The sequence below is a fragment of the Nannospalax galili genome, unplaced genomic scaffold, assembly GCF_000622305.1.
Source record: "Nannospalax galili isolate Female #2095 unplaced genomic scaffold, S.galili_v1.0 scaffold290, whole genome shotgun sequence".
Taxonomy (NCBI): Eukaryota; Metazoa; Chordata; class Mammalia; order Rodentia; family Spalacidae; genus Nannospalax; species Nannospalax galili.
The window spans coordinates 5,328,156-5,352,854 of NW_008331486.1; the positions used below are offsets into that span (position 1 = coordinate 5,328,156).

Here is a 24,699-nt window from a genome sequence, read left to right on the forward strand (position 1 = left end):
ACCCCCTAGACCTGCACCCCGCAGAGCACCCCGGCACCCAGAGCTGAGGTTGGAGCGACCCCGCCCCCTCCCTCCGCCGGCCGCCTGGGCTGGCTGGACCCTGTGGGGATGCTCAGGCTGAGGTCCGCAGCTCAACGGCGGAGCTCGGTGACCCGGGTCCCCGTGCCGCCCCCTCACCTGCACCTGCACAAGCGAGCCGCGGTAGAAACAGCAGGCGGCGGCGGACAGCGCGCTCCACAGGCTGCAGCGCTCCGTCATGGTGCGGCCGGGAGACCCGGGTCCCCGGAGCCTGCCGGGGGCGTCGGCCGGCGGGACAGGGGCGCTGGGACCGACCGGGCTGGGCACCGGCTGCGCGTGCCTCTCAGCGGCGCGATTACCTCATCGCCTGGCCGGGGGGAGGAGCGGGGAGGCGGGGCGGGGAGACCCCACCCTCCAGCCTGCCGTGGAGGGAGGGGAGCAGAGAGAGGGAGGGGAGAGAGGGGAGGGAGAGGAGAGGACCATTGTTCCTCCCTCCACGCCCCCCACCCATCCCTCTGCGCCAGGTCCCCAGGACCTGCCCAGGAGGATGCCACCCAGGGCAGCGGGGTGGGGTTGGGACCCCTGGGCGGGCGAGGAGTGGCTCCTGACTCCCCCACTCCCGCACCCATCCTGACCTGGAACCCGCAGGGACTTTGAATTCAATCGGATCTAAAGCTGCAAAAATCCCTGTTTTGTGTTTAGCCCCATCCTTTGTGGCCGGGTTTCTCATCTCTGATTGGGAATAGAGGGACCGGCTAACTGGGAGCGCCGGAGTCCTAGGACTGTGAGAGCACCGAGCCCAGCTCACCCGCCTCTCTAACTATCGCTCCGTTCTCTTCAAGCCCTACTACTACTGGCTGATGTGACCGATAAACACCTATGCCCACCTCCCAGAACTTTATGAGTGTCACCAAGCTCCTGCAAGAAAGTTGCCAGGAACAAAGTAAGAACACTACTGTTTTCCGAGTATCTCAAAATCCAAATTTGGGACTTCATAGAACTCGGGTACAGTGCTTGCCTAACAAGGCTAAGGCACTAAATTCAATTACAGCACTGATGAAGTCAAACAATTGAAATCTGGATTTGAGCCGGGTTGTGGTGGTGCACCCCTTTAATCCCAGCACTTGGGAGGCAGAGACAGGTGGATCTCTGTGAGTTCAAGGCCAGCCTGGTCTACATAGTGAGTTCCAGGACAGCTGAGGCTACAGGGAGACCCTGTCTCAAAAAGACCAAAACAAAAATAAATAAAGTTTTAAATCTGGATTTGGGGGATGCGATGTGGCTCAGCTGGTAGAGAAGATCAAAAGTTCAAAGTCAGCCTTGGCTACATTGTGAGTTCAAGGTCACTCTGGATACATGAGACTGTTTCAAAAAACAAAAAAAAAAGCAAGTATATTGTCAGACTGGAATTTTTTCTTTGTCTTTTTGAGACAGGGTCTCCTTGTAGCTCCAGCTGTTCTGGAACTCACTATGTAGACCAGGCTGGCCTTGAACTCACAGAGATCCACCTGCCTCTGACTCCCCAAGTGCTGGGATTAAAGGCATGTGCCACCATGCCCGGCAGATTTGGTCTTTTTTTGAGACATGTTCTCCCTTAAGCACAGCTGACCTGGATTTGCCATGGAGACCAGGCTGGCCTTGAACTTGTAGAGATCTCCCTGCCTCTGCCTCCCGAGTGCTGGGACCAAAGGGGTGCACCACCATGCCTGGCATATATATATATCAGGGGTTGGAGAGATGGCTCAGCCATTAAGAGCACCAGCTGCTCTTTCAGAGGCCCTGAGTTTGATTCCCAGCACCCATATGCATGAAATGCCAGAGGAGGATAGAAGAGGTTGTAGGATCCCCTAGAACTGGAGTTATGGACGGTTGTCAGCTGCCATGTGGGTGCTGGGATTCAAACCTGGGTCTTCTGCAAGAACAACCAGTGTTCTTAACCGCTGAGCCATCTCTCCAGCCCCTATAATTTTATTTTAGCCTTTGCTAACTATGCACCAGGCAGACTTGACATTCAGATCCTTCCCACAGGTTGTGTGACCTCAGGCAAGTCCACCTCTCTTGGCCCCAGATGTTTTTTTCTGTAGCTAGCTTTGAACTTCTGAGTACAGTGCTTGGAACTTTGTGGCCTTGGTACTTTGAAACCCTCAGAGTCCAGGATTCCCGTCATTGTTTGGGAACTTTGGATTTCTGGATGTGCTTCAAAGATGAGCACTTCAGGGCAGAAATGGGATTTTGGAACCTGACTATTGATTCCAATCCTCATCAGTAGAGACTTGAAAAATAAGGTTAACGTTCCAGTGAGCAGGTGTTATTCCACTTAAAATGTTTTTTTAATCTTTTTTTTTCTGTACTGCGGATGGAACCTGGGGCCTTGAGCACGCCAGGCAAATGCTGTAGCCATGTATATCCCCACCACTGAAAAGTGTATTTTTAAAAAGTTTATTTATATTGTTTTATTTTTATTTATATGTATTTATATTGCATGCAAATGAGGATCAGACAACAACTTGTAGAAATGGATTCTCCCCTTCTACCATACAGGTCCTAGGGATTGAACTCAGGTCATCAGGCTTGGAGGCAAATGCCTTTACCCACTGAGCCATTCTTGTCAGCCCTAAAATCTACATTTTCAAGTCTATAAACTTGAGGGAAAATAAAAAGCCTCCAATCCTTGTAGGATTCTCACTACCTTGTCAGACAGCAAAGATTTGGGGTGCTGAGCACACTCCCCCAGATCACTCTCCCATGGCCCCTCCCCTGTGCTCTCAGGGTCTGTAAGAGGAACTGGGGTATGGGTACGGATGGCTTTCTGACCTGCTCAGCCTGCATCACCCCCTGAGCCCATCCCTGTCCTTGACGGTTTCCTACTCCAACTGATGGGGTTGACCGGGACTGTTGCTGGCCAGCTGTTATGGCCTGGCTCCAATGCTCCCTTCTCCAAAGAACCTTTGCTGCTCTCTCCCTCCCCAACTGAAAGTCATCCCCATGTTGCTTCTGCAATTGGAGCCTGCTCCATGACCCACACAGAGTGCTACAGCAGTTCAGAGTGATGGGATGTCCCTGAGGTCAGGAACCAGGTCGACCTGCCCTGTTTCAGGCTCTGGTATCCTTTCATGGGCACAGACTCAATGAGCTCCAAAGTTCCGAGTTTCACAGGAGCAAATGCCAAGATTCTGAGAGATAAGCCACCCACATCATTGCCAGACCTGGGACCAAAATTTAGTCCTGGGATGAGGATGTGGCTCAGTGGGCAGAGTATTTGCCTAACAGGAAGGAAGCCCTGGGTTTGATACCCAGCCATGAACCAGCACTTGTGGGGTGAAGATGAGAAGATCAGAAGTTCAGGGACATCTTTGGCCACATAGTAAGACTGAGGCCAGGCTGGGCTACAGGAGACCCTTCTTCAAAAATAAATAAATACATAAGTCCTGGGTTTGGTGGGTGGTTGAATATGGCCAAACTCTACATGATTTCTTCTCTGGTTCCCACTTGGAGCCATCTGCATGCACACTAGGTACTCCATCTTGCCCTCTGACATGTTGGATACTCATCCCAGGCCTGATTTAGGTGGAGCTCCTAATGGTGGAGGGTCAAGGACATTGCCTTGAGACTAAGCATCAAGCTTGGGGCACAAACCCACCTCTGCCATAAAAGCCCATGTGATGGTGAGGGAGTCACAAGTTTCACATCTGCAAGTGGGCAATCTGAGATGAGGGAAGGTCAGACCTCATTCATATGGAAACTGCCTCTCTGCCAGTGCTCAGCAGCTAGTGTGGGTTTGTATATAGTAGACACTCAAAATGCTTAGTCTTATAATTTTTACTGTTATTTCAAACCCAAATTTTGTTTTTGAGGCAGGGTCTCCCTGTAGTTCCCAGCTGGCCTGGAACTCACTGTGCAGACCAGGCTGGACCTTAAACTCACAGAGATCTGCCTGCCTCTGCCTCCCAAGGGCTGAAATTAAAGGTGTGCACAACCATGCCCAGCTGAATTTTTTTTTTTGAGACAGGGTCTTGAAATGTAGTCCAGGTTGGCCTAGAACTTGCAATTCTCCTGCTTTAAGCCTCCTGAGTGGTAGGATGATAACTGTGTGCCACACGCTCAGAAACAAAACAAAAAATACCTCTGCATTTTGGGGCTGGTTCAGTCTGTAGTGTTTGCTGCCCAAGCATGAAGACACAAGCTGGGGGCAGGGGGGCGGCTGGAGAGATGGCTCAGTGTTTAAGAGCATTGGCTGCTCTTGCAGAGAACCTAGATTCAGCTCCTAGCACATGCATGGTGGCTAACCACCATCCTTAATTCCAGTTCCAGGGGATCTGATGTCCTCTTCTGGCCCCTGTGGGCATTGCATGATGTGGATGCACTTACATACATGCTGTCATAACTCTCATATATATATAAAATAAAAATAAACAGCCAGGCCTGGTGGCACACACCTTTAATCCCAGCACTTGGGAGGCAGAGGCAGGTGGATCTCTGTGAGTCTGAGGCCAGCCTGGTCTACATAGTGAGTTCCAGGCCAGCTGGGGCCACAGGGAGACCCTATTTCCAATATATATATATATATGTTTGTATACACACAAACAAGCTTGATTCCATTTTTTTTTAAGTTAGGTGTGATGGTGCTGGTTTGCAATCTCAGTGCTGAGGCTGGAGACAAAACGATAGATCTCTATGGCCTGTTGGCCTGCCAGCCCAGCCTTATCAATGAGCTCTCAGGTCCCAGTGAAAGACTCAAAGTGGACAGCTCCTGAGAAAGGACACCAAAGTTGACCTCTAACTTTCATAGACATGAAAGAATATACATAAACACACATATGCACATAGGTACATACACAAACTAAATTTCAAACATTCCCCATGTTTAGAACAAATTATGCTCTTTTTTTTCCTTCTTTTTTTGAGATAGGGTCTCATGGAGCACCCAGGCTGGCCTTGAACTCACTGTGTAGCTGAAGATGACCTTGAATTTACCCTTCTGCCTCCACTTCCTGAGGGCTGGGATTGCAGGTATGTGACACTGCATCCAGTTTATATGGTACTGGGGACTGAACCCAAGGCCTCCTGCCTAGACAAGCATGTTACCAACTGAGTCACATTCCCAGCCTCCAAGCTAGACTCTTTTAAAAAAATATTTTATGTGTATGAGGGTATTGCCTGCACATGTCCTGCAATGCCAGCAGAGGTCAGAAGAGGGCACTGAATTCCCCTGGAACTGGAGTTACTGAAGGTTGTTAGCCACCATGTGGGTGTTGAGAATCAAACCTAGGTCCTTTGCAAGAGCAGCCAGTGCACTTAACCACTGAGCCATCTCTCCACTCTTGATGAACATGAGCTGTGTCCACTCTGCTGAAGAGCTGAGTTTCTCCTGCTGCCCTCTCCTAGCACCAGAACACCACAACTGCCCCAAGAGTGGACGGACTGGCATTGCTGTGGCCACTGCAAAGGGACACCCTTGGGATCCTGTCCAGCTGGGCAGATTGTAACAAACACTGTGATGCTCTGAGTGTGTAGCCAGAAGAGGGACAGAAGGCATGGGAAGTGGCTCAAAGTGATCTGTCCCCAGGAGCCGCCCGACCCCTGACCCTTTCCTCCCAGGAGGATGTCTGACTTCTAACAGGCTCTAAGGCCTCTATCTTCTCCTGACAGACTGCAGGCCTGCCAGCCTGCCTCTCTTACCTTGACATAGTCCCCAGCAGCCTCCAGCTCTCCAGTAGCCCTGGAAGAAGAGAAGAGAGGTGAATGTTCCCAGTGCCTGTCAGCCTGCTGGTCTGGGTCCTGGATCTGCTCCTGGGGACCCAGAATGCTCATCTCCAGGGCTGGAGGGCCTGAGGTTGATCCTCTCCTACCCAGACGTGCAACCCAGAGTGAGTCCCTTCACTTCTCTGATCCTGGATTTCCTCTCCATAAACCAGAAACAAAGGCAGCCTCTGCTTAATGAAGTGGTCCACAGGACTCAGGACAAGTGTTCTCCAGCCCAGGATACAAACTCCTGGTGTCCTCTTCCTCTCCTGGCCTCTCCCACCATGCCCCAACCCTAACTCTAAACACTGGAGGGTCTAGGCTGAGGCTCAGCCCCTCCTCCTGCCCTTCATTCCATATTCTGGAACCATTGCTGGTGAGAGCGGTTACACATCTATTCTCCTTGCCCTCAGGATGACACTTGTGGAGCCTAGAGAGGCCAGAGGCTGGAGGTGGCTATTTTTCCAGGATGTTGAACAGCCTTCCTCTTTTGTGAGCCACTTCCCCTAGGCACAACCTTGTTTTATTTAGTTTTTGCTTTGGTTTTGAGACAGGTTTTCATGTAGCCTAGACTGGACTCAAATGTGTTAGGTATCTGGGATTAGCTTTGACCGTGTCTGATCCTTCTGCCTCCACCTGAACCCTGGGATTACAGAGGTGCACCACACACCTGGCCCAGTCACCACCTTCAGCTCTTCAACTCCGAGGTCCCTCCTCTAACACCAACCTGCCTCTTCCACAACCAGTGGCCTCCTCCCATTCCCCAGTCCCCTTGATGTCTGAGGTATCTCTGACTTGTCACTCACAAACAGGTGGTCCTCTACTGTCTTCCCTCCTCAGCGGGATGTCAAGTCCCTCCTTCCAGAGATGTTGACCAAAGCCTCAGTTTCACTTTCTATCTTTGGTGAGCAGGCAAGGATTCAATCAGCTCACTGCACCCCATCTAGCAGCCCACTCCTCACCCCACAGACCATGCCCCATCCAAGGACCAAGCGCCACCCAGGAGGCCACTCCCCCATCTAGCAGAGCACTCCCTGATCCAACAGCCCATGCTCCACCTAGCAGGCCTCGCCCATTCAGCAGACCACGCCCATCTAGCGGTTCATGTTCCTTAGTGGAAAATCTGCTTTGTTTTAGAACAGAACCTGACCACTTCTCTCCCTGACCCACCCTGCCTACAGCCAGGACCTCGTCTCTCCCATGGGGCACACATTAGCTTTCCTGCTGACTCCCTGTATCCACTCACTTTCACTGTCAGCTTTGGTTCTGACAGGAGGCAGCACCTAAGGTTATGACCAAAGAGGGTGGCCCCAATCCCCAGTGGTTCCTCTCCCTCCCTCCCTTCCTCCGGCTCCCTCTCTCTCTTTCTTGCTCTTTCTCCTTCCTTCTCTTTCTTTCTCTCTTTCTTTCTTTCCTTTCTTTCAGGTCTCACTGTGTCACCCAGTCTGGTTTGAATTCCTAGATTCAAGCAATCTTCCTGCCTCCCTCTGGAGTACCTGAGGTTACAGATGCATACCTCCAGACTCGGCTAAAATTCTTTTCTTTTTTCTGTTGCTGGGGATGAAAGCCAGGACTGTGCACACTCTAGGCAAGGGCTCTACAGCTGCGCTCCATCCACAGCCCCCTATCTGTTGAAGAATAAAATACTCCTTTCCACAGCAATGGAATGTATTATCCAAATCAAAACTTATCTTTTAGGTCTGGAGAGATGGCTTAGGAGTTAAGAGCACTGGCTGTTCTTGCAGAGGACCTGGGTTTGGTTCCCAGGAACCACATGGCGTCTAACAATCATCTGTAACTCCAGTTCCAGGGGATTTGACACCCTCTTCTGGCTTCCTCCAGCATTATATGCAAAGGTGCACTTACATGCAGGCAAAACACACATACACATAAAAGTAGATTAAAAAGAAACAAACAAACGTGTCTTCTATGAGAGTAATGAGGGGCGCTGTATACTAGGAAGCAGGCATAAACAGGTCATAGGTCCTCAGTCAATAAGGCGCTGTGTATGGTGGTGCCTGACTACCTACCAGCACACTACCACTCTCCCACAACCATTCTGTCCCTCATTCTGCTGTAGCTGCATTGGCCTTGCCTGCACATTCTGGCCACAGGGCTTTTGCATGTGCTTGGGAAGGTCAGTTTAGAATGCTCTTCTTCCAGATCTTCATGTGGCTTTTCCCTCCCCAACGTTCATCAGGGCTCTGTTTAAAGTCCCCTCCTCAGCCAGATATGGTGGTGCATGCCTTTAATCCTGGTACTTGGGAGGCAGAGGCAGGTGGATCTCTGTGAGTTCCAGGCCAGTTGAGACTACAAGGAGACCCTGTCTCAAAAACAAAACAAAACAAAAAAGTCACCTCCTTAGAGAAGATGTCTCTGACTACCCCACCTACATCCTTTACTCTCTGCCCCCAACCCACCTTAATTCCCCTAATCTCTCCAATATCTGCCTGAAATGATCATTTAGCACATGTTTGTCAACTGGAAATTAATGGAGGCCTTTATGAGGGTGTGGACTGCCATTCACCAGTGAGCCTCAGTCCCTATCGTAATGACCAGTGCAGTCTAGGAGGAGTTCAGCAAATACAGCAGAACAGAGTGTGTGAATAGTATGCGGCTTCCACCAGCACCCAACACTTTCCTTCATTCTATCAGGCCAGGCCTTTATTCTGAGGCAAAGGCCTCAGGCTTCCCACCTGCCAACTGGGACTGAAAATTTGAACACTGGGGAAATGTTTGCTCAAATACAGGAACCAATATTCAAAAGAAAAGAAAGCTGAGCAGGAAGACAAAAGAAAAGAAGGAAAGAAGAGAGGATCCCCAGCCCCAGAGGTCATGGGCTCCCCACTTAGTTGTTCTGACATTCTAGAATTCCGTGTTACTCACTTTCCCTCCTAGGAAGTCCTTCCTGACATCTAACTATCGTCCCTCAAACTATAGTCTATCACAGTAGGCTTCCAAGGGCTTTCAGGAGCTCTCTGACCAGTGGCACTATGAGTGAAGTGGAATAGGGACCCCTCCCCTACCCCCCTGCCCACTCTTCCAGGGTGAGATGACCCATCCCAATGTTTCCGGCCATTCAGGCCCGGAAATCCTCCTACTGCTGGGAACAAATTGTCTAGGACACTGGAATCGACCCCAGGCTTCCTCCTGCTTCCTGTCCACTTCCTTTTGGGCTCTGAGGCAGAACACAGCTTTGAGGATGCTTCCCCAGGGATCGGCCTGGCCAGGTTGTCAGACCCAGGGAGGTTGCCTGAGGCAGAATCCCAGGCCAAGGCGCCTCCCCTCCCAAGGACAGCAGCCTGCCATTTTGGACCCAACATGACTGTGTCCACCAACAACCCATGGCCATCAATGGCCTGAACATGCCACCATTTGTGGCTCTGAAGCTTGTTCACTGCCCCTCCCCCCAACAGTCCTGTTAAAATGAAGGTGAGAACACAGTTTCCCTCAGCCTTGCCCTCCAGCAGCCCGAGGGTCATGGTTCCCAACTACTCCTGGGGATGGGCTTCCCTCCTGCCATGCCCAAGCATTCCCTACGAGGGCTGTTCCAGCTAAGTTGAGCTGCTGTCAGAGGGAGCACTCACCAACAGCACACCCTCAGGGGCTTTGCCCTTCCTCTTCCCTGTGCTGTTCCCTCCAGACATCTGCTGGGAAACTAACAGGCACCCAGTACGTTGCATTTATTTGGGGTGTGTATGTGTGTGTGTGTGTGTTTGTACAATGTGTCTGTATGTGCACACACTCATGTATGTGAACGCAGGCACTCGCATGCCACAGTGTTCACTTAGAGGTCAGAGGAGAACCACAGCATTGGTCCTCTCCTTCCACCATATTCGAGACAGGGTCTCTGCTGTTTTTCCACTGTGTACACCAGGCTATCTGGCCAGCAAGCTTCCGAGGCGTCTCCTGCCTCCATCCCCCATCTACCCACAGGTACACTGGGATCATGGATATTCAGGCCCATGCATCTGTTTTTTTCATAGGCTCTGGGGATTTAAACTCAAGTCCTCACACTAGACCAGGAAGCGCTTTAATCCACTGAGCTACCTCCCCGGCTCCAGCACCCAGGCTTTTTGTTTACTTTTTTTCCCCCCCCGCAGCTCTAGGGTTCAGAACCCAGAGCCCTGTGTATATGGTAGGCAAGTGTGTGCGTGTGTGTGTGTGGTGTGTGTGGTGTGTGTGCGCGCGCGCGCGCGCGCGTGTGTGTGTGTGTGTGTGTGTGTGTGTGTGTGTGTGTGTGTACGCCTTCTGTACCAGCCTTCTCCAGACATATCTTCTCTCTTTCCTCACTCTTCCTTGTATTCCAAACTCCAAAACTTCCACCCATGAGAGTCTGCAGCCTCTGGGCCTTTGCACATGATGCTCCCTCTGCCTGGCTATCTTCTCTGCCTTATGGCAAAGGGCTAGGATGCTTCCTACCAGCCATCAGCGCTCAGTTTGCTCAGAAGATTTCTATTACACTCTCCCTCCCGTAATGATCAAATCCAGCAATCAAAGCATTTGTAAAAACTCAGTTCCAAGAATTAATTATTTTCTTATTTTATGAACTTAAAAGATATGTCTCCTCTAATATTCGTGGTGAAATCAATTAACAAGCAATAGTGACAATTGAGCTAAATCATCAGCTACATTCATTATTTAAATAACCAACCCCTTTAATTGCCTGTATTAACTGATTTGTTCTGATAACTGATACCCTATATTGCATACATCAGTTTAATTAATTGCATTAATGAGGAGTAATTAGTGTCCATTATCCTTTATTTCTTTAATGCCTGCTGAAATCAGAACTTCACTTTCAGGATCTCTGACTGGGATCAGAAAGAAGGTTGAGCTTCCCTAGGAACCCTGGAGGAGTGGAGAGGGAGGAAGCCCCTGAGCCCTCCCTTATCAGAGGCAGCCTTGACCTCTGCACGGGCCTGGACACCCTCTCTCTGCTCCCACTTCAGGACCTGGCCATATGGTCTGAAGAGAGTTGCCCAGCTCTGCAAACTGCTGCCTCCCCCCCGCCCCGCTCCTGCCTTCCTCTCTGTGAGGCTCAGCTTCCTCATCTTCAGAGGCCACATCACACCTGGGCCATAGCATTCTAAAAAATGTTTTATTTATTATTGTAATTTTATGTGTATGAGTGTATCGCCTGCATGTATTAAGTGTGTCTGTGCCATGCAATGCCTGCGGAGGCCAGAAGAGGGCATCGGATCCCCTGGAACTGGAGTGGACAGTTGTTAGCCACCATGTGGGTGCTGGGAATCGAACCTGGGTCTCCTGCAAGAGTAGCCAGTGCTCTTAACCACTGAGCCATCCCTCCAGCCCCAGTGGGTCACAGTATTTGAATATGGAAGAGGCACAGGTTCCAGGGCCTTCATGAGGCTCCTCAGCTACAGAGTCCCCTCTCCTAGGAGACAGAGCTTTCCTTCCACAGTCTTTTTCTTTTCTTTTTAAAACAGTCTGGCTACCAGGCTGGTCTCAAACCCGATAGGTACCCACGGCTAGCCTTGAATGCCGTACCCCCCCACCTCCTCCCAGTACTGAGTGAGATTGCAACATGTGTGTGCCACCATGCATGCCTGGCTTGTTTGAGACTGCCTCTGCTTCCTGAATGATGGTGTTACAGGTGAGTGATACCACACCCCATCTTCCTCCAAGCTTTGCTCACCCCGAAGGAGTAGCAATAGGTATTGGCTCTCTGTGCCTTCGACTTAAGTGATTTGAGCAAAGAAAGCTGGGGTGGAAAGCCCCATCTCTCTGGAGATAAGAACATGGATGGGGGCTGAGATTTCCTGCTGGGAAATCCCAGGCTTTATTCCCTGCCCTGCCCCATCCCCCAGGACTGGCTGCCACTGGGCTGGCCACATCCCTGCTCCTGTCTTCCCAGCTTTGGGGAGCAATCAGGAAAGGTGCTGGCCTGAAGGAAGGGCAGAGTGGAAGATGCTGAGCCCAAGCTGCTAAGGAAGGCTGGGAAGCTGCTGGAAAGAGCTGCATGGAGTGGAGGCACTTAGGGAGTAAGCAGTGTAGCCGTGATTGCGAAGCCCAGTTAGAGTGGGGCTCCTGACCCCAGGCACAGAGGGCTGAGACTAGAGGCCGGGTGGCCTGAGGTCAACGTCTGCTGTGTCCCTCACACAGAGACACCCGTGGAAATGAGGAGCCAAAACAGGGAGAAGCTGGGGAGGACAGGATGAAGGAAAATAGCATTTCAACCAGACCTTGCAAAGCCCGGAAGAGGAAATGGGGTGGATGGGGCTGGGAGAAGACCCTTGGGGATTTCAAAGGTGCCTAAGCAGGAATTACAAAGCTGTGACCCCAAGTAACATCCTCCCTTTTGTGGCACTCAGCTGCCCTCCTCTAGAATAAGCAGCTGTTTGTGCTGGATTTCCCTGGTCTACCTGTGATCCTGTCCAGTCTTCCCCATGACCTTGTGATACAAGGGAAACTGAGGTTCAGAGAGGGGAAGGGACTCACTCAAGGTGGCATAGTCACCAGGTGTCTGATCCTGTCCTCCTCAACCCTCACTCCACATAGGCCCAGCAACCTGCAAACAGGGTCCCTCGAGGGTTGGGGGGATGTGGCTCAGGCAGGGGTGGCAGTGTGGGGAACAACCCATCTTTCCTAAGACAGTCTGGTTCCCATAGTCCAAGGCGTCTGGGGGTCTCGGGGACTGTGAGAAAGTCTCCACAGGAAATGAGAGCCAGGAACAGCTGGACCTCTTCAGAAGACATGGACCAGCCGCCCTGAGTCCAGGGAGACTGCAAGCTGAGCCCACCATGACATACACACCCCCATGGGCAATCGGGTAATCACTACCAGATGCCCGGCAGCTGACGTCACTCTGCAGGGCCAAGAGGGTCGTGGGACTCTGGGGAGAGTTGGAAACTCTTGGATCAGAATCAACATTCCAAAAGGAAATAGAGAGGGGGGTGTCCTGGCCTGTTCTCAATGCCTGGCACTGGGGCAGCGACAGCATGGGGTGCCCTAGCTCTTTTAGGGTGCTCCTTGTCCAGTCTTGGTTTCCTTCCAAATAGCCCCCTTGAGAGTGGGGGTTGGGGTCTGGCTCTGTGGATGGGTAGCAAAGGACAATCAGGGGAAGCACTACTGAGAGGAGCAGAGCCAAGTTCAGACCCCCTCTGCAGGTATGCCCAACCCACTGGCTACATGGGGCTGAAGGCAGCTATAAATGTGACCCATCGTGGAATTGTAAACTTGCTTAAAACAGTATGAGATTATTTTTCTGCATTTTTTAATCTATAACTAGATTGTAAAGTTCTAGAGTATGACAATGTAGATGACAGTGTGGTGTCCCAATGCCAAAAGGTTGGACAGGGGCTAAGGATGTAGCTCAGTTGATAGAGTACTTGCATGCATGAAGCCCTGGGTTCCATCCCCAGCAACCTATAAAACAAGGTGTGACAATGCACATCTGTAATCCCAGCAATCAAGAGGGGGAGGCAGAAGTGTCACAAGTTCAAGGTCATTCTCAGTTATGTAATGAATTCAAGGCCAGCCTGGGCTATATGAGACCCTGATTTAAAAAAATAAAAATAAAAAAGGTTTGACATACCTACAAGGAGAGAGGTCCTCCAGAAACCAGTCAGACAGTGGAGGCCTCCTCTGCTCAAGGCCATCTGTGCCTCCAAGCTTGTCTAACTGGAGGTCCTTTCTGAGTGCCCACATCATTTGAACCCATTTCCTTTCCAATTTCTCCCTCATCTTTCTCTGTTTCAGGCACAATTGCTGCCATTCCTCAAATATGCCATGGGTGCTCACCCATCAGGACCTTTGCACCTGCCATTCCCTCAACCTGGCCCACGTTTTTTCCAGATAGCAAGTGTGTTGTTCCTTATCTCCTTTGTTTAAATATGACTTTCTTACTGAAACGTTTTGCCTCACTAACCTTTCTAAATTGACGTCACTAGCCACTTCCCTCACTTGATTGTAAATTTTCTTGATAGCTCTTTTCTAGTTGCCTGTGTAACTCATCTGTCTGGTTTGCCATCTGTCTCTCCTGCTCTGGGATGGGGGGTTCCATGAGGTTTTTTTTTCTCTGCTCGTTGATCTCTGCTCAGAGCTTAGGACAATGCTGGCACCTCAGTGTACCTCAATAAATATTAAAATAAATGATATGGGGACTGGAGAGATGGCTCAGTGGTTAAGAGCACTGGCTGCTCTTGTAGAGGACCTGGGTTCAGTTCCCAGCACCCACATGATGGCTCACAACAACTTGTAATTCTAGTTCCAGGGGATCCTATGCCCTCTTCTGGCCTCCATGGGCATTGCACACATGTGATGCACATCTATACATGCAGGCAAACACTCATACACATGAAATAAAAATAAGTAAATCCAGGCTGGGCATGGTGGTGCACACCTTTAATCCCAGCACTCTGGAGGCAGAGGCAGGCAGATCTCTGTGAGTTCAAGGCCAGCCTGGTCTACATAGTGAGTTCCAGGACATCTGGGGGCTACAGGGAGACCCTGTCTCAAAAAAAAAAAAATAAATCCAAAAAAATTAACAATAAACTAAAATACAGTGAATGATGGGCTGGTGAGATGGCTCAGCAGATAAAGTACTTGCACTTGTAGGGCAAGCCTGGCTGACCTGAGTTCAATCCCCAGAGCGCAGGCAGAGGTGAAAAGAGAGAACCACAAAGTTGTCCTCTGACTTCCACGGGCACACCATAACACAACCATCCCAACACAATAAATAATTAATAATAATATAATAATGATGATGATGATGATGAATTAAATGCTGACTCAGCTAAAATGGTGTGAACGTGCTACAAACCTCTTCAACGCTGTCATGGGTAAAATGAGCTCTCAACACCTCCTTTCCAGGGCATTATGGAAAGTCATTTGAAATAATGGTAGAAAAAGCTTTGAGATTTTCCTGGGTGGAGGATTTGAAATGTGGCTTGGTGGTTAAGATCTTGGGCTGGAAGTTGGTTGGGTGGTCTTTGGGTGGTGGACACAGGCGAGATTGGTGTGCATCATTTGGCCCTGCTGGCCCCTCCTCCTTCCTTCCGCCTCATCCTCCATGATCTCAGCAGGGACAGGACCAGGAAACTGCTGCAGCCTCACCTCTTCCCCTTCCTTCCTCCTGTTCCAGGTGCAACCCTGCCTCCCCAAGGTGGGGGAGGGACGCCCTCATCCCTAGCTCCGGCTACTCTGACATCCACTAGAATGACCCCTTGGGACACTTAGGAAGGGAGGCTCCATCCTGCTCATAGGCACGTTCCGGTACTCTCCTGCTTAGACAGATAGTTCTTCAGAGAGCATCTCAGGCTCCGTGGGCTCCTGGAGCCGGGCAAGCCTAGCCTGTGAGCTCATGTGGGAGCTGCTCTCTGGATTCATGCGAACTCCTGGGAGTCCAACAGTCCCTGGAGGTGGGGATGGGGGTGGAATGACACCGAGTCCTAGGTCACTAAAATAGACAGAGCTTGATGCAGGAGATGGGAGGCAGAGTGTCTCTGTTGCCTGGATGGGATCCAGATGCCAGAGGCACCTCCCCAGCCAGAGGCCTCTGCCATAGAGGGAAAAGGCTTGGGCAGAGCCCTAAATTTGAAACGCTTAAGACTTCTCAACTCTTTTTCCAATGTCTTAACCCTACCCGAGGGGACTGTCCCAGTAGTTAAGAGCAGAAGTCCAGGAGGATGAGTCAAACCCTGGTTCTGACCTCTGCTAGTTGTGTCAAACTAGCAAGCACACCTTTCTTTCTTAATCAGCGAAATGGGACTGTCAGAGGAGCACAGAGCAGTTCTGTGTGGAGGGCAGGGCAAGGGGCAGTCAAACCTGAAGAAAAGTACCAGATACCCCCAGATGCGGTGGAATAGATGTGAGAACCCCAGCACTTGAGGGGTGGAGACAGGAGGATCACAGGTTTGAGGCCAGCCTGAGCTATAGGACTAACCTAAACGCTCATCAGAATGTCATCTGCCCCAGGGGCGAGCATCTCCCCACTGGACCACTCTCTGCGCTGGCCCCTCCTAGAGTCAGCTGGGTCACTCACCTTCGGGGCCCCAGCGCAGAGCACCTTCGGCCCACTGCAGTCATGGTCCCTCGCAGTCCCCGCCTGCAGCCCAGGACCCGGCTCAGTCCGGCGTTCACACCCGGCTCAGGCCAGGGAGCTAGGGAGCGCCAAGAAGGACTCTGGGGGCGGGGCCTGATCATAAGACCACGCCCCTGACCGCCCTCCGCCCATGGCTCCGCCCTCTCCACTGCTTACTTCCCTGGAGAGGAACGACACACCCTCCTCGCACTCGCTCCGCCCCCTCCATGTTAGTCATTGTCCAGGAGGGAGAAGGACACGCCCCCAGCCGCACACACCCCTCCTCCTCGCTCAGCGGGGTTCCAGTTCCCGCTTCTGCAAGAGCTCACCCCAAAGCCTGGGAAAGGCCACGTCCCTCCACGCTGTGATCCAATTAGCGTCCATGACTGGGCGGAGCCAAACTCCCTGCCGCCTCTCCCACCAGGGAAGGCTCAAAGCACCTCCAGTCCCTCCTCATCAATAGGGCTCCAGAATGAAGCCGAATTCAATAGAGAGTGGGGGAGAAGGCAGCCCGGGGCAGCCAGGGATGGTGGGAAAACCTTAGTTTTTATTAATCATAAAAATAGCATTTCCAGCCGGACGTGGTGGCGCACGCCTTTAATCCGGCAGAGGCAGGCGGATCTCTGTGAGTTCAAGGCCAGCCTGGTCTACATAGTGAGTTCCAGGACAGCTGGGACTATTGGGAGACCCTGTCTCAAAAAGACCAAAAAGAAAAAAAAAAAAGCATTTCCAAGCTGGGCCTGGAGGTCCATGCTTTTAATCCCAGCACTCAGGAGGCAGAGGCAGGCAGATTTCTGTGAGATGGAGGCCAGCCTGGTCTACATAGTTCCAGGCCAGCTGGGGCTACATGAGACTTTGTCACAAAATAAAAGAAAACAAAACAAACAAAAAGACCAGACAACAAAAATAGCATTTCCATTAATGAATATTTGCCATATGTGGGGTTCTGCCATATGTTAGGATTTTTTGGTATGTTATTATTAGTTCCTTAGTTTTCTTTTCGGTCTTTTTGAAACAGGGTCTCCTTGTAGCCCCAGCTGTCCTGGAACTCACTATGTAGACCAGGATGGCCTTGAGCTCACACAGATCTGCCTGCCTCTGCCTCCCAAGTGCTGGGATTAAAGGTGTGTGCCACCACGCCTGGTTTGGTATGTTATTTTTAAATCCTCACCACAGTCCTACAAGATAGATATTACCACCACACCCATTTATCAGGCCAGTGACAAAGGCTGGTAAAGTGAACTGACTTGTCTAAAGTAAGCAATGCAGTCAGCAAGTCAGAGTCCAGGGGATGGACAGATAGATGTCCAATGGTTGGGAGAGCTGACTGCTCTCACAGAGCACCTGGATTCCGTTCCCAGCACCCACATATGGCTTTCAATTGCTTGTATCTCCATTCAGAGGAATTGATGCCTTCTGGCCTCTGAGGGCACCTGAACACGCATGGTGCACATAAACCCATGCAAGCATAAACATATACATAAATAAAAACAAGTAAATCTTTTTTAAAAAGTCAGAGTCCAAAGCCGGATGTGGCGGCACACACGTTTAGTCCTAGCACTCGGGAGACAGAGACTGTGAGTTCAAGCCCAGCCTGGTCTACTTAGTGAGTTCCAGGCCAGCCGCAGCTACAGGGAGACCCTGTCTCAAAAAGATAAAAAAAAAAAGAGTCTATCACAATGCTGGGCAATAGAATCTTTTAGAGTGTTCCATGAGCTTTCTCCAATATCACTATTTGTTTTTTTAAATATTTTATTTATTATATTAATTTTATGTGTATGAGTGTATTGCCTGCATGTATGTGAGTGCACCCGTGTCATGCAATGCTGCAGAGGTCAGAAGAGGGCTTTGGATTCCCCTGGAACTGGAGTTAAGGATGGTTCCTAGCCGCCATGTGGGTGCTGAGAATCGAACCCGGGTCCTCTGCAAGAGCAGTCAGTGCTCTTAACTGCTGAGGCATCTCTCCATCCCCTTGTTTTAAATTTTTTATTTATTGTGTGCGTGTGTATATATGTATGGGTGGGCATGAGCCACAGCATCCATGTGGAAGCCAGAGGACAACTTCTGGGAACCAGTTCTCTCCTAATGTGAGTGCCAGGGATCAAATTCAGGTTGCCCATCTTGGTGGCAAGAGCCTTCACCCACTGAGCTATCTTGTCAGCCCACTATTTGTATTTTTGTTGTTGTCTTTTTGAGACAGGGTCTCCCTGTAGCCCCAGCTATCCTGGAGCTCACTATGTAGACCAGGCTGGCCTTGAACTCACAGAGATCCGCCTGCCTCTGCCTCCCAAGTGCTGGGATTAAAGGCGAGTGCCACCATGCCAGGCACTACTTGTATTTTTAAACTCAACTCACTCTATAAACAGGTTACACTGACAAGTGGCTTTCTAGACCAGAAATGTTGGCCAGCAGAACTAAAGGTGAAGGAGTCCAGTGCTTAGGCACAGGGTCTACCTGGCAGCTTAGCCCATGCTGGAATCTTCCCAGGGCTTGAGTTAGGTGGGCCTGACAGCTCAAATGCAGCTTTGCCACTTGCAGGGTGCTTAGCCATGCAGGGGCAAATGATTGCCCTCCCTGAATCAATCTCTCTCTCTCTCTCTCTCTCTCTCTCTCTCTCTCTCTCCCCCCCCTCTGTCTTTTAACAGGATCTCATTGTATCCCAGGATGGTCTCCAATTCTTTATGTAGCAGTGGATGACCCTGAACTCTGATTCTCCTGCCTCCACCTTCCAAGTGCTGTGATTCCAGGATTGTGTCATCACACCCAGTTTATGTGGTGCTGGAGATTGAACCCAGGGCTACCTGAATGCTAGGCACATACTCTACCAACCTATCCATAGGCCCAGGTCACTCTTTCTTTTCGTTTCGTTTTCTGTTTCATTTTGAGACAAGGCCTCATTTTGTAGCCGAAGCTGACCTCAAACTTACAGCCATCCTCCAACCTCAGCCTCCCAAGTGCTTGGAGTACAGGCATGTACCACTTCGTACTCCCTAGCCTTTTTTTTTGGATGTTTGACTGTACTTAGGCCAGAGGCCCATCCTTGCAGCTCCTGCCCTCCCTGGCCCTGCCAGCACCTACCTCTCTGGGTGCACGTCCCTGGGGATTTGCTTCTCCTTTATGTCAGCTGTGAAGTTTTCAGGCTTCCTCGTGGGTTCTCCTTCCACTGCTGAAGGTGTGGATTCCACTGGTGGAGTGTCCTCCAGTGGGGCATCAGTCCCCACGACTTCTTCCAAGCCTGGTGGGTCAGGCAGACCTCGAGATACCGAGTGGGACTCGAGGCTCACCTCCTGGGCTTTCTGGGCAGCCTGTTTGTTCCGAGCCTTCTTGATGTTAGGGCGAGGCATGGTGCCCATATGACTGTACATGTCACTGGAACGAGCATAGGCGGGAGGGCTCTTGGGAACTGTCATCATGTCATCCTGTGTGGCTTCGAAGGTGTCAGGCTCCAGTTGAGACCGGATACTGATAGGGGTGGAAGACCGTCTCAGAGTGAAAGACCGAGGGAGGTTGGAAAGGCTCCCAAAGCCCTTGAACTTGAAGAACTCTGGCAAGAGAGGAGGAGAGAAAAAAGAACTAAAGACAATGTCAGCAGAAATGTAGTACAGTAAAAATCACCTGCCTTGTTCAAGGCCAGCCTGGTCTACACATTGAGTTCCAGGCCAGTTAGGGCTACAGGGAGACCCTGTCTCAAAAATACCAAAAAGGGGCTGGAGAGATGGCTCAGTGGTTAAGAACACTGTTGTTCTTGCAGAAGACCCAGGTTCGAATCCCAGCACCCACATGGTCGCTAACAACTGTCCGTAACTCCAGTTCCAGGGGATCCGACAGCCTCTTCTGTTTTCCGAGAGCATTGCATGACATGGGTGCGCTTACCTACATGCAGGCAATACACACATACACATGAAATAATAAATAAATATGAAAAAATAAATAAAAAGACCAAAAAAAATCACCTGCCTTTCCATTCAGTGAGGGTCCAAGGAGGGCTGGGGACATCAAGGATGGCTCATTCTTTCTTTTCTATTTTTAGTGTTTTTAAAGATTTATTATATCAGCCAAATACCTGCACCCATGTAAAAGCTGGCCACTGCTGTGAGTGTCTAACACCCCAGCACTGGGAATAGGCAACCAGCAGATCCCTGGAGGTCTCTAGCCAGCCAGCCCAGGTGACTCAATGAGCTAGCTCCAGGTTTGTAAGAGAGCCTGTCTCAAAAAATAAGATGGAGGAGCTGAAGAGATGGCTCAGTGCTTAAGAAGGCTTATTGATCTACCAGGAGATGGCAGTTTGGACATCAGCATCCATAGCAGGTAACTCACAAACCCCTGGAACTCCAGCTCCAAGAGATCAGATGCCCCTTATGGCCTCTGTGAACACACATGCACAAACACACACACACACACACACACACACACACACAAATATTTTATTTATTTATTTTTATTTTATGTGTATGCGTGTATTGCCTACATGTAGGTAAGTGCACCCATGTCATGCAATGCCCATGGAGGACAGAAGAGGCTATAGGATCCCCTGAAATTGGAGCTACGGACAATTGTTAGCTTGAGCCCAGTTCTTCTGCAAGAACAGCCAGTGTTCTTAACCACTGAGCCATCTTTCCAGCCCCTAAAATAAATATTTCTAAAAATAAAATATTGGGGCTGTGGAGATGGTTCCATGGTTGGGAGAAGGCACTACTCTTGCAGAGGACCCTATTTCAACTCCCGGCACCCACGCCGGGTGGCTCACAGCTACCTGTAACTCCAGCTCCAGGGGATTTGATGCCCTGTTTTGGCCCCTATGGGTACCTGCACACTAGTGCCATATATTCACACAGACATATGCACATACACATGAATAAAAATAAAACTTTAAAAATACATTTAGGACTGGCGAGATGGCTCAGCAGTTAAGAGCGCTTATGGCTTTTCCAGAGGACCAAAGCCCGATTGCCAGCACCTACATGAGGCAGCTCACAACCACCTGTAACTCCAGATCCAGGGAATCCAACACCCTCTTCTGCCTTCCACAGACATCTTGACACATGGTATAATATACATACACAAAAATAAAAAATTAAAAAATATGTTTTTAAAAGTTAAGAGGCATGGGGCTGGAGAGATGGTTAAGAGCACTGGCTGCTCTTGCAGAGGACCCGGGTTCAATTCCCAGCACCCACATGGTGGCTACCAACCATCCGTAACTCCAGTTCCAGGGGATCCGATGCCCTCTTCTGACCTCCATGGCACTGCACAACATGGGTGCACTCACACACAAGCAAGCAATACACTCATACATATAAAATAAAGGTAATAATAAAATATTTTCTAAAATTTAGGTGGCTGGAGCAATATATTATCAGTTAACTGCACTTGTTGCTCTTCCAGAGGACCCAGGTTCGGTTCCTAGCACCCACAAGGCTGCTAACCATCCATAAATCCCCTTCCAGGGGCTTCAATGCCCTTTTCTCACCTCATCAGCACAGCATGCATGTGTTGTACAGACATACATGAAAGCAAAACACTCATACACATAAAGGTAAAATTTTTTAATTTAAAAATAAAATAGGAGCCAGGCATGGTGGCACACTCCTTTAATCCCAGCACTTGGGAGACAGAGGCAGACAGATCTCTGTAAGTTCAAGGCCAGCCTGGTCTATGTAGTGAGTTCCAGGTCAGCTGGGGCTATAGGGAGACCCTGTCTAAAAAGACGAAAAAAAAAACCCAAAAAAACCCAAACAAACAAAAATAAAATAAAATAAAAATATCCAGGCGTGGTGGCACATGCCTTTAATCTCAGCACTCAAGATGCAGAGGCAGGCAGATCTCTGAGAGTCCTAGGCCAGCCTGGGCTACAGAGAGTGAGACCTTGTGTAAAAATAAATAGATAAAATGGAGAGTGATTGACAAAGAGAACTCCACACATGTGCACACACACCTGAACATATCCATGCATACACTCACATGTACACAACATGTACACACACAAAGTGTGTAAATAACACGCTTCACATGATATCTGGCACACAGAATACCCTCAAAATGAAATAGCAGAGATGAAGGTGATGATGATGATGACAATAAATACTTCTGTTTGTCAAGTACTCTGCATGAACTCTTAGCACAGGTATAATGTTCTGCTTTCCAGAAGGGAAAATCGAGGTCAGAGCAGTGAAAAGAGGTCCCACAGCTGGTCTGGCAGGGCGTGTGTGTGTGTGTGTGTGTGTGTGTGTGTGTGTGTGTGTGTGTGGTGAACTGAGGACAGGCTATCCCAGGCAGCCTCTTGTACCTGTATTAAAAGGAGAAAGGGAAGGTTGCCAGCCCGAGGGTAGCTGGCCCCTTGCCTGTGGGTGCTGCTCCCCTTCCTGTAGGCTCATGACCCCCCTTCCAGACTCCATAGGCAGTGCTTGGGTGATACCATCTCCCTGTTTCTGCAGGGGCGGAAGTATGTGAGGTCACTCCTCCCTGCCCCTAGCTGTAGGACTGTCCCTTCTCCTAGTATCACTGTCTGATCTCCACAGGGCCTCTAGATGAGCAAAGGATTTGAAAAGCGCTGGCATTTTCCCCTTCTCTGGCATCCGTCACCCCCTCAGGTCCCCACACTGGTGCTGGAATATAAGTAGCCCACGTGTGGAAAGGGCAGAAACTGAGGCTCAGAGCGCAGGGAAGGGGCTCACTCACGATCAGATAGCTAGGCTACGACTGAGCCTGGCTCAAAGCCCAGAGCTCCGGACTTCAGGATTCTTCCCTGCCCTGTGCACTCCACCTGGTCTTAGTGCCAGATCACACTGGCCAGTGCCCTATTTCCAGACGGCTTGGCCTGGGGCAGAGATTTCTCTTGTGTTCAGCAGGAGGGCCACTGACTTCCTCCTTTCTCAGTTCTGGTTTTTGTTTTGTCTGTTTGTGTGAGTACCTCCTGAGTACTGGGATTGCAGGCCTATATCATCATGCCTCACTGTTTTTTGTCTCCTGGACAATGAGGATCTGAAGAAAACAGTGATGGGTCAGGGAGGGAAACTGAGGCCTTAAGTCTAGGGACAGAGATTAAACTGTGCTTCACAGCTGGTAAGATCCCAGATAAATGTCTGGGACTCAGTATTTCCATCTGTGGGGTGCAGTCCACCACCCTTCCCCCACCTGGATGCTGTCAGATCAGAGGACTCAGGGGACAGGAGAAGTTTGAGTCCCAAAATGGTTGGACCTGGAGAAAGAAGAAATAGCAGTGGTGGGTGTGGTTTGCCAGGAGCTTGGTTCTAGGTGCTTCCAGCCTCACAGCTGGTGGGAACGTGGGACAGCATCCCCTGGTCATCAGACCCTGTAGCCTCTAAGAGATCTCTCGGAGATCTGCTGCTGAGCCAGGTCGGGGACAGGATGGGATATGTGGAAGTCTCCCCCTGCACAGCAGGGAAGTCAGAGAGTGCCCAGGATGATGCAAAAGATTGGAGAGACTGAGGGGCAAGGTGGGGGACAGAGAGAAGCAGAGATGGGGAGAGAAGAAAAAGAGGAGAGAGAGGAGAAGGAAAGGACCACACACACACACACACACACACACACACACACACACACACACAGACACTGGGCCATAGCTTGGGTAGACAGTAATACTCTGGAGAGACACAGAGATGAAGAGAAAGAGAAAAAAGACAGTGATGGAGACCCAATGCAGAGGCCAAGCTCAACAGAGGGAAGGTGGACAACCTGTACTCACTGAACTTTTTGCTGGTCTTCTTCGGCCCCTCCGTCATCTTGGAGAGTTGTGCAGAGCCTCTGGCTGACTGGCATGTGGCTGTTCCAAGCTCTGGACATCAAGGTTGCAGGGCCTCCCCCACAACCCCTTCCCCTTTCTCTTGCCCTCTCACTCACTTCCTCTGTGTATTTTTAAAAAGCGAAACTCCCACAGCCCCACCCTCCCCACAGGAGGCGGGGGCTGGGGCCTCCCCAACCCAGCCCCTGAGGGCCTCCTCAGCCAGCAGCAGGGGCAGGGGACACACCACAAGCCCATGGGACCTGGAAGGTCTGAGGAACAAACCACAAGCTCTGGGAACGGAGCCCACTAGGCCGGGGGCCACTGGAGACCTACCAACATCTGTCAGGGGGCTTGGCTACAGGATGGAAGGCAAGATGCAGGCCTATGCATAGGGCAGTTTATTCTAAACCTTGGTACCCAGGAGACAGACAGCCAGTAACAGAGAAGAGAATGCTGGGAGTAGGCCTGTGGTCTTGGGCTACCCAGGTCCATATTCAGCTCTTGTCTGACCACTTTGTCACTCTCCGATCATAGGCAGGACTTACCTGCCTGAGCCTGTTTCCTCTCAATGAGGCAGGGAGTTCCCACTTCACAGGGACCAGGACACTGGCCAGAGCTGGGCACAGAGTCAGTGTCTGCTCAGATGTGATTGCTCCTGCCCAAGCTAGACACGTGAGGACAGGTCTTCCACACCCTTTGGACAGAGATAGGGAAACTGAGACACAGGCAAAGGAAAGACACAGGTCACAGTGAGGTTTGGTAGCACAGTCTGGGTTACAACTTGACCTTCTAGTTCCCTTAATTCGAAGTCTGGTGCTCTCCAAGCACACGTGTGCGTGTGCGTGCGTGCGTGCGTGCGTGCGTGCGTGTGTGTGTGTGTACACGCACACATGCTTATATAGGCAGACCAGACATGGGCAAATGCAACCTCCACGTACAAACTATCTTGGACACCAGTAAAGGGTGTTAGCACATGCTGGGACTAGAGTGCCACAAGGTCAAACCTAGCTCTGAGTGACACTACCTCCGCAGCCTCAGTCACCAAATCTGTATAGTGGGACAGTGCAAAGGTATGCAGCTATCCTGCAGAGATTTGGCTTTCTCCTCCCCTCCCCAAGTACTGAGGCTGGAACTCTGAGCCTCTCACATA

At 50.5% G+C, this 24,699-nt stretch overlaps 1 protein-coding gene across 5 annotated transcripts in view; it reads right to left on the bottom strand.

The window, feature by feature from the left end:
- The window catches only part of Sh2d3c (SH2 domain containing 3C), a 38,307-nt gene extending 14,656 nt beyond the window's left edge, over window positions 1-23,651 (bottom strand). Inside the window, exons 1-3 of one of the 5 annotated variants that reach the window (XM_008825142.3) lie at window positions 23,511-23,651; window positions 18,884-19,349; window positions 5,698-5,737 (exon numbers count right to left, since the gene is read on the bottom strand). In XM_008825142.3, coding sequence (XP_008823364.1) covers window positions 5,698-5,737; window positions 18,884-19,349; window positions 23,511-23,547 — 543 coding nt within the window. In that variant the 5' untranslated portion in view covers window positions 23,548-23,651. Of the gene's footprint in view, window positions 1-177; window positions 407-5,697; window positions 5,738-15,766; window positions 15,885-18,883; window positions 19,350-23,510 lie in introns of those variants that run through there. The other 4 variants (XM_029559776.1, XM_008825113.3, XM_008825118.1 and 1 more) reach the window with 4 other exon arrangements.
- Window positions 23,652-24,699: the final 1,048 nt, after the last annotated feature.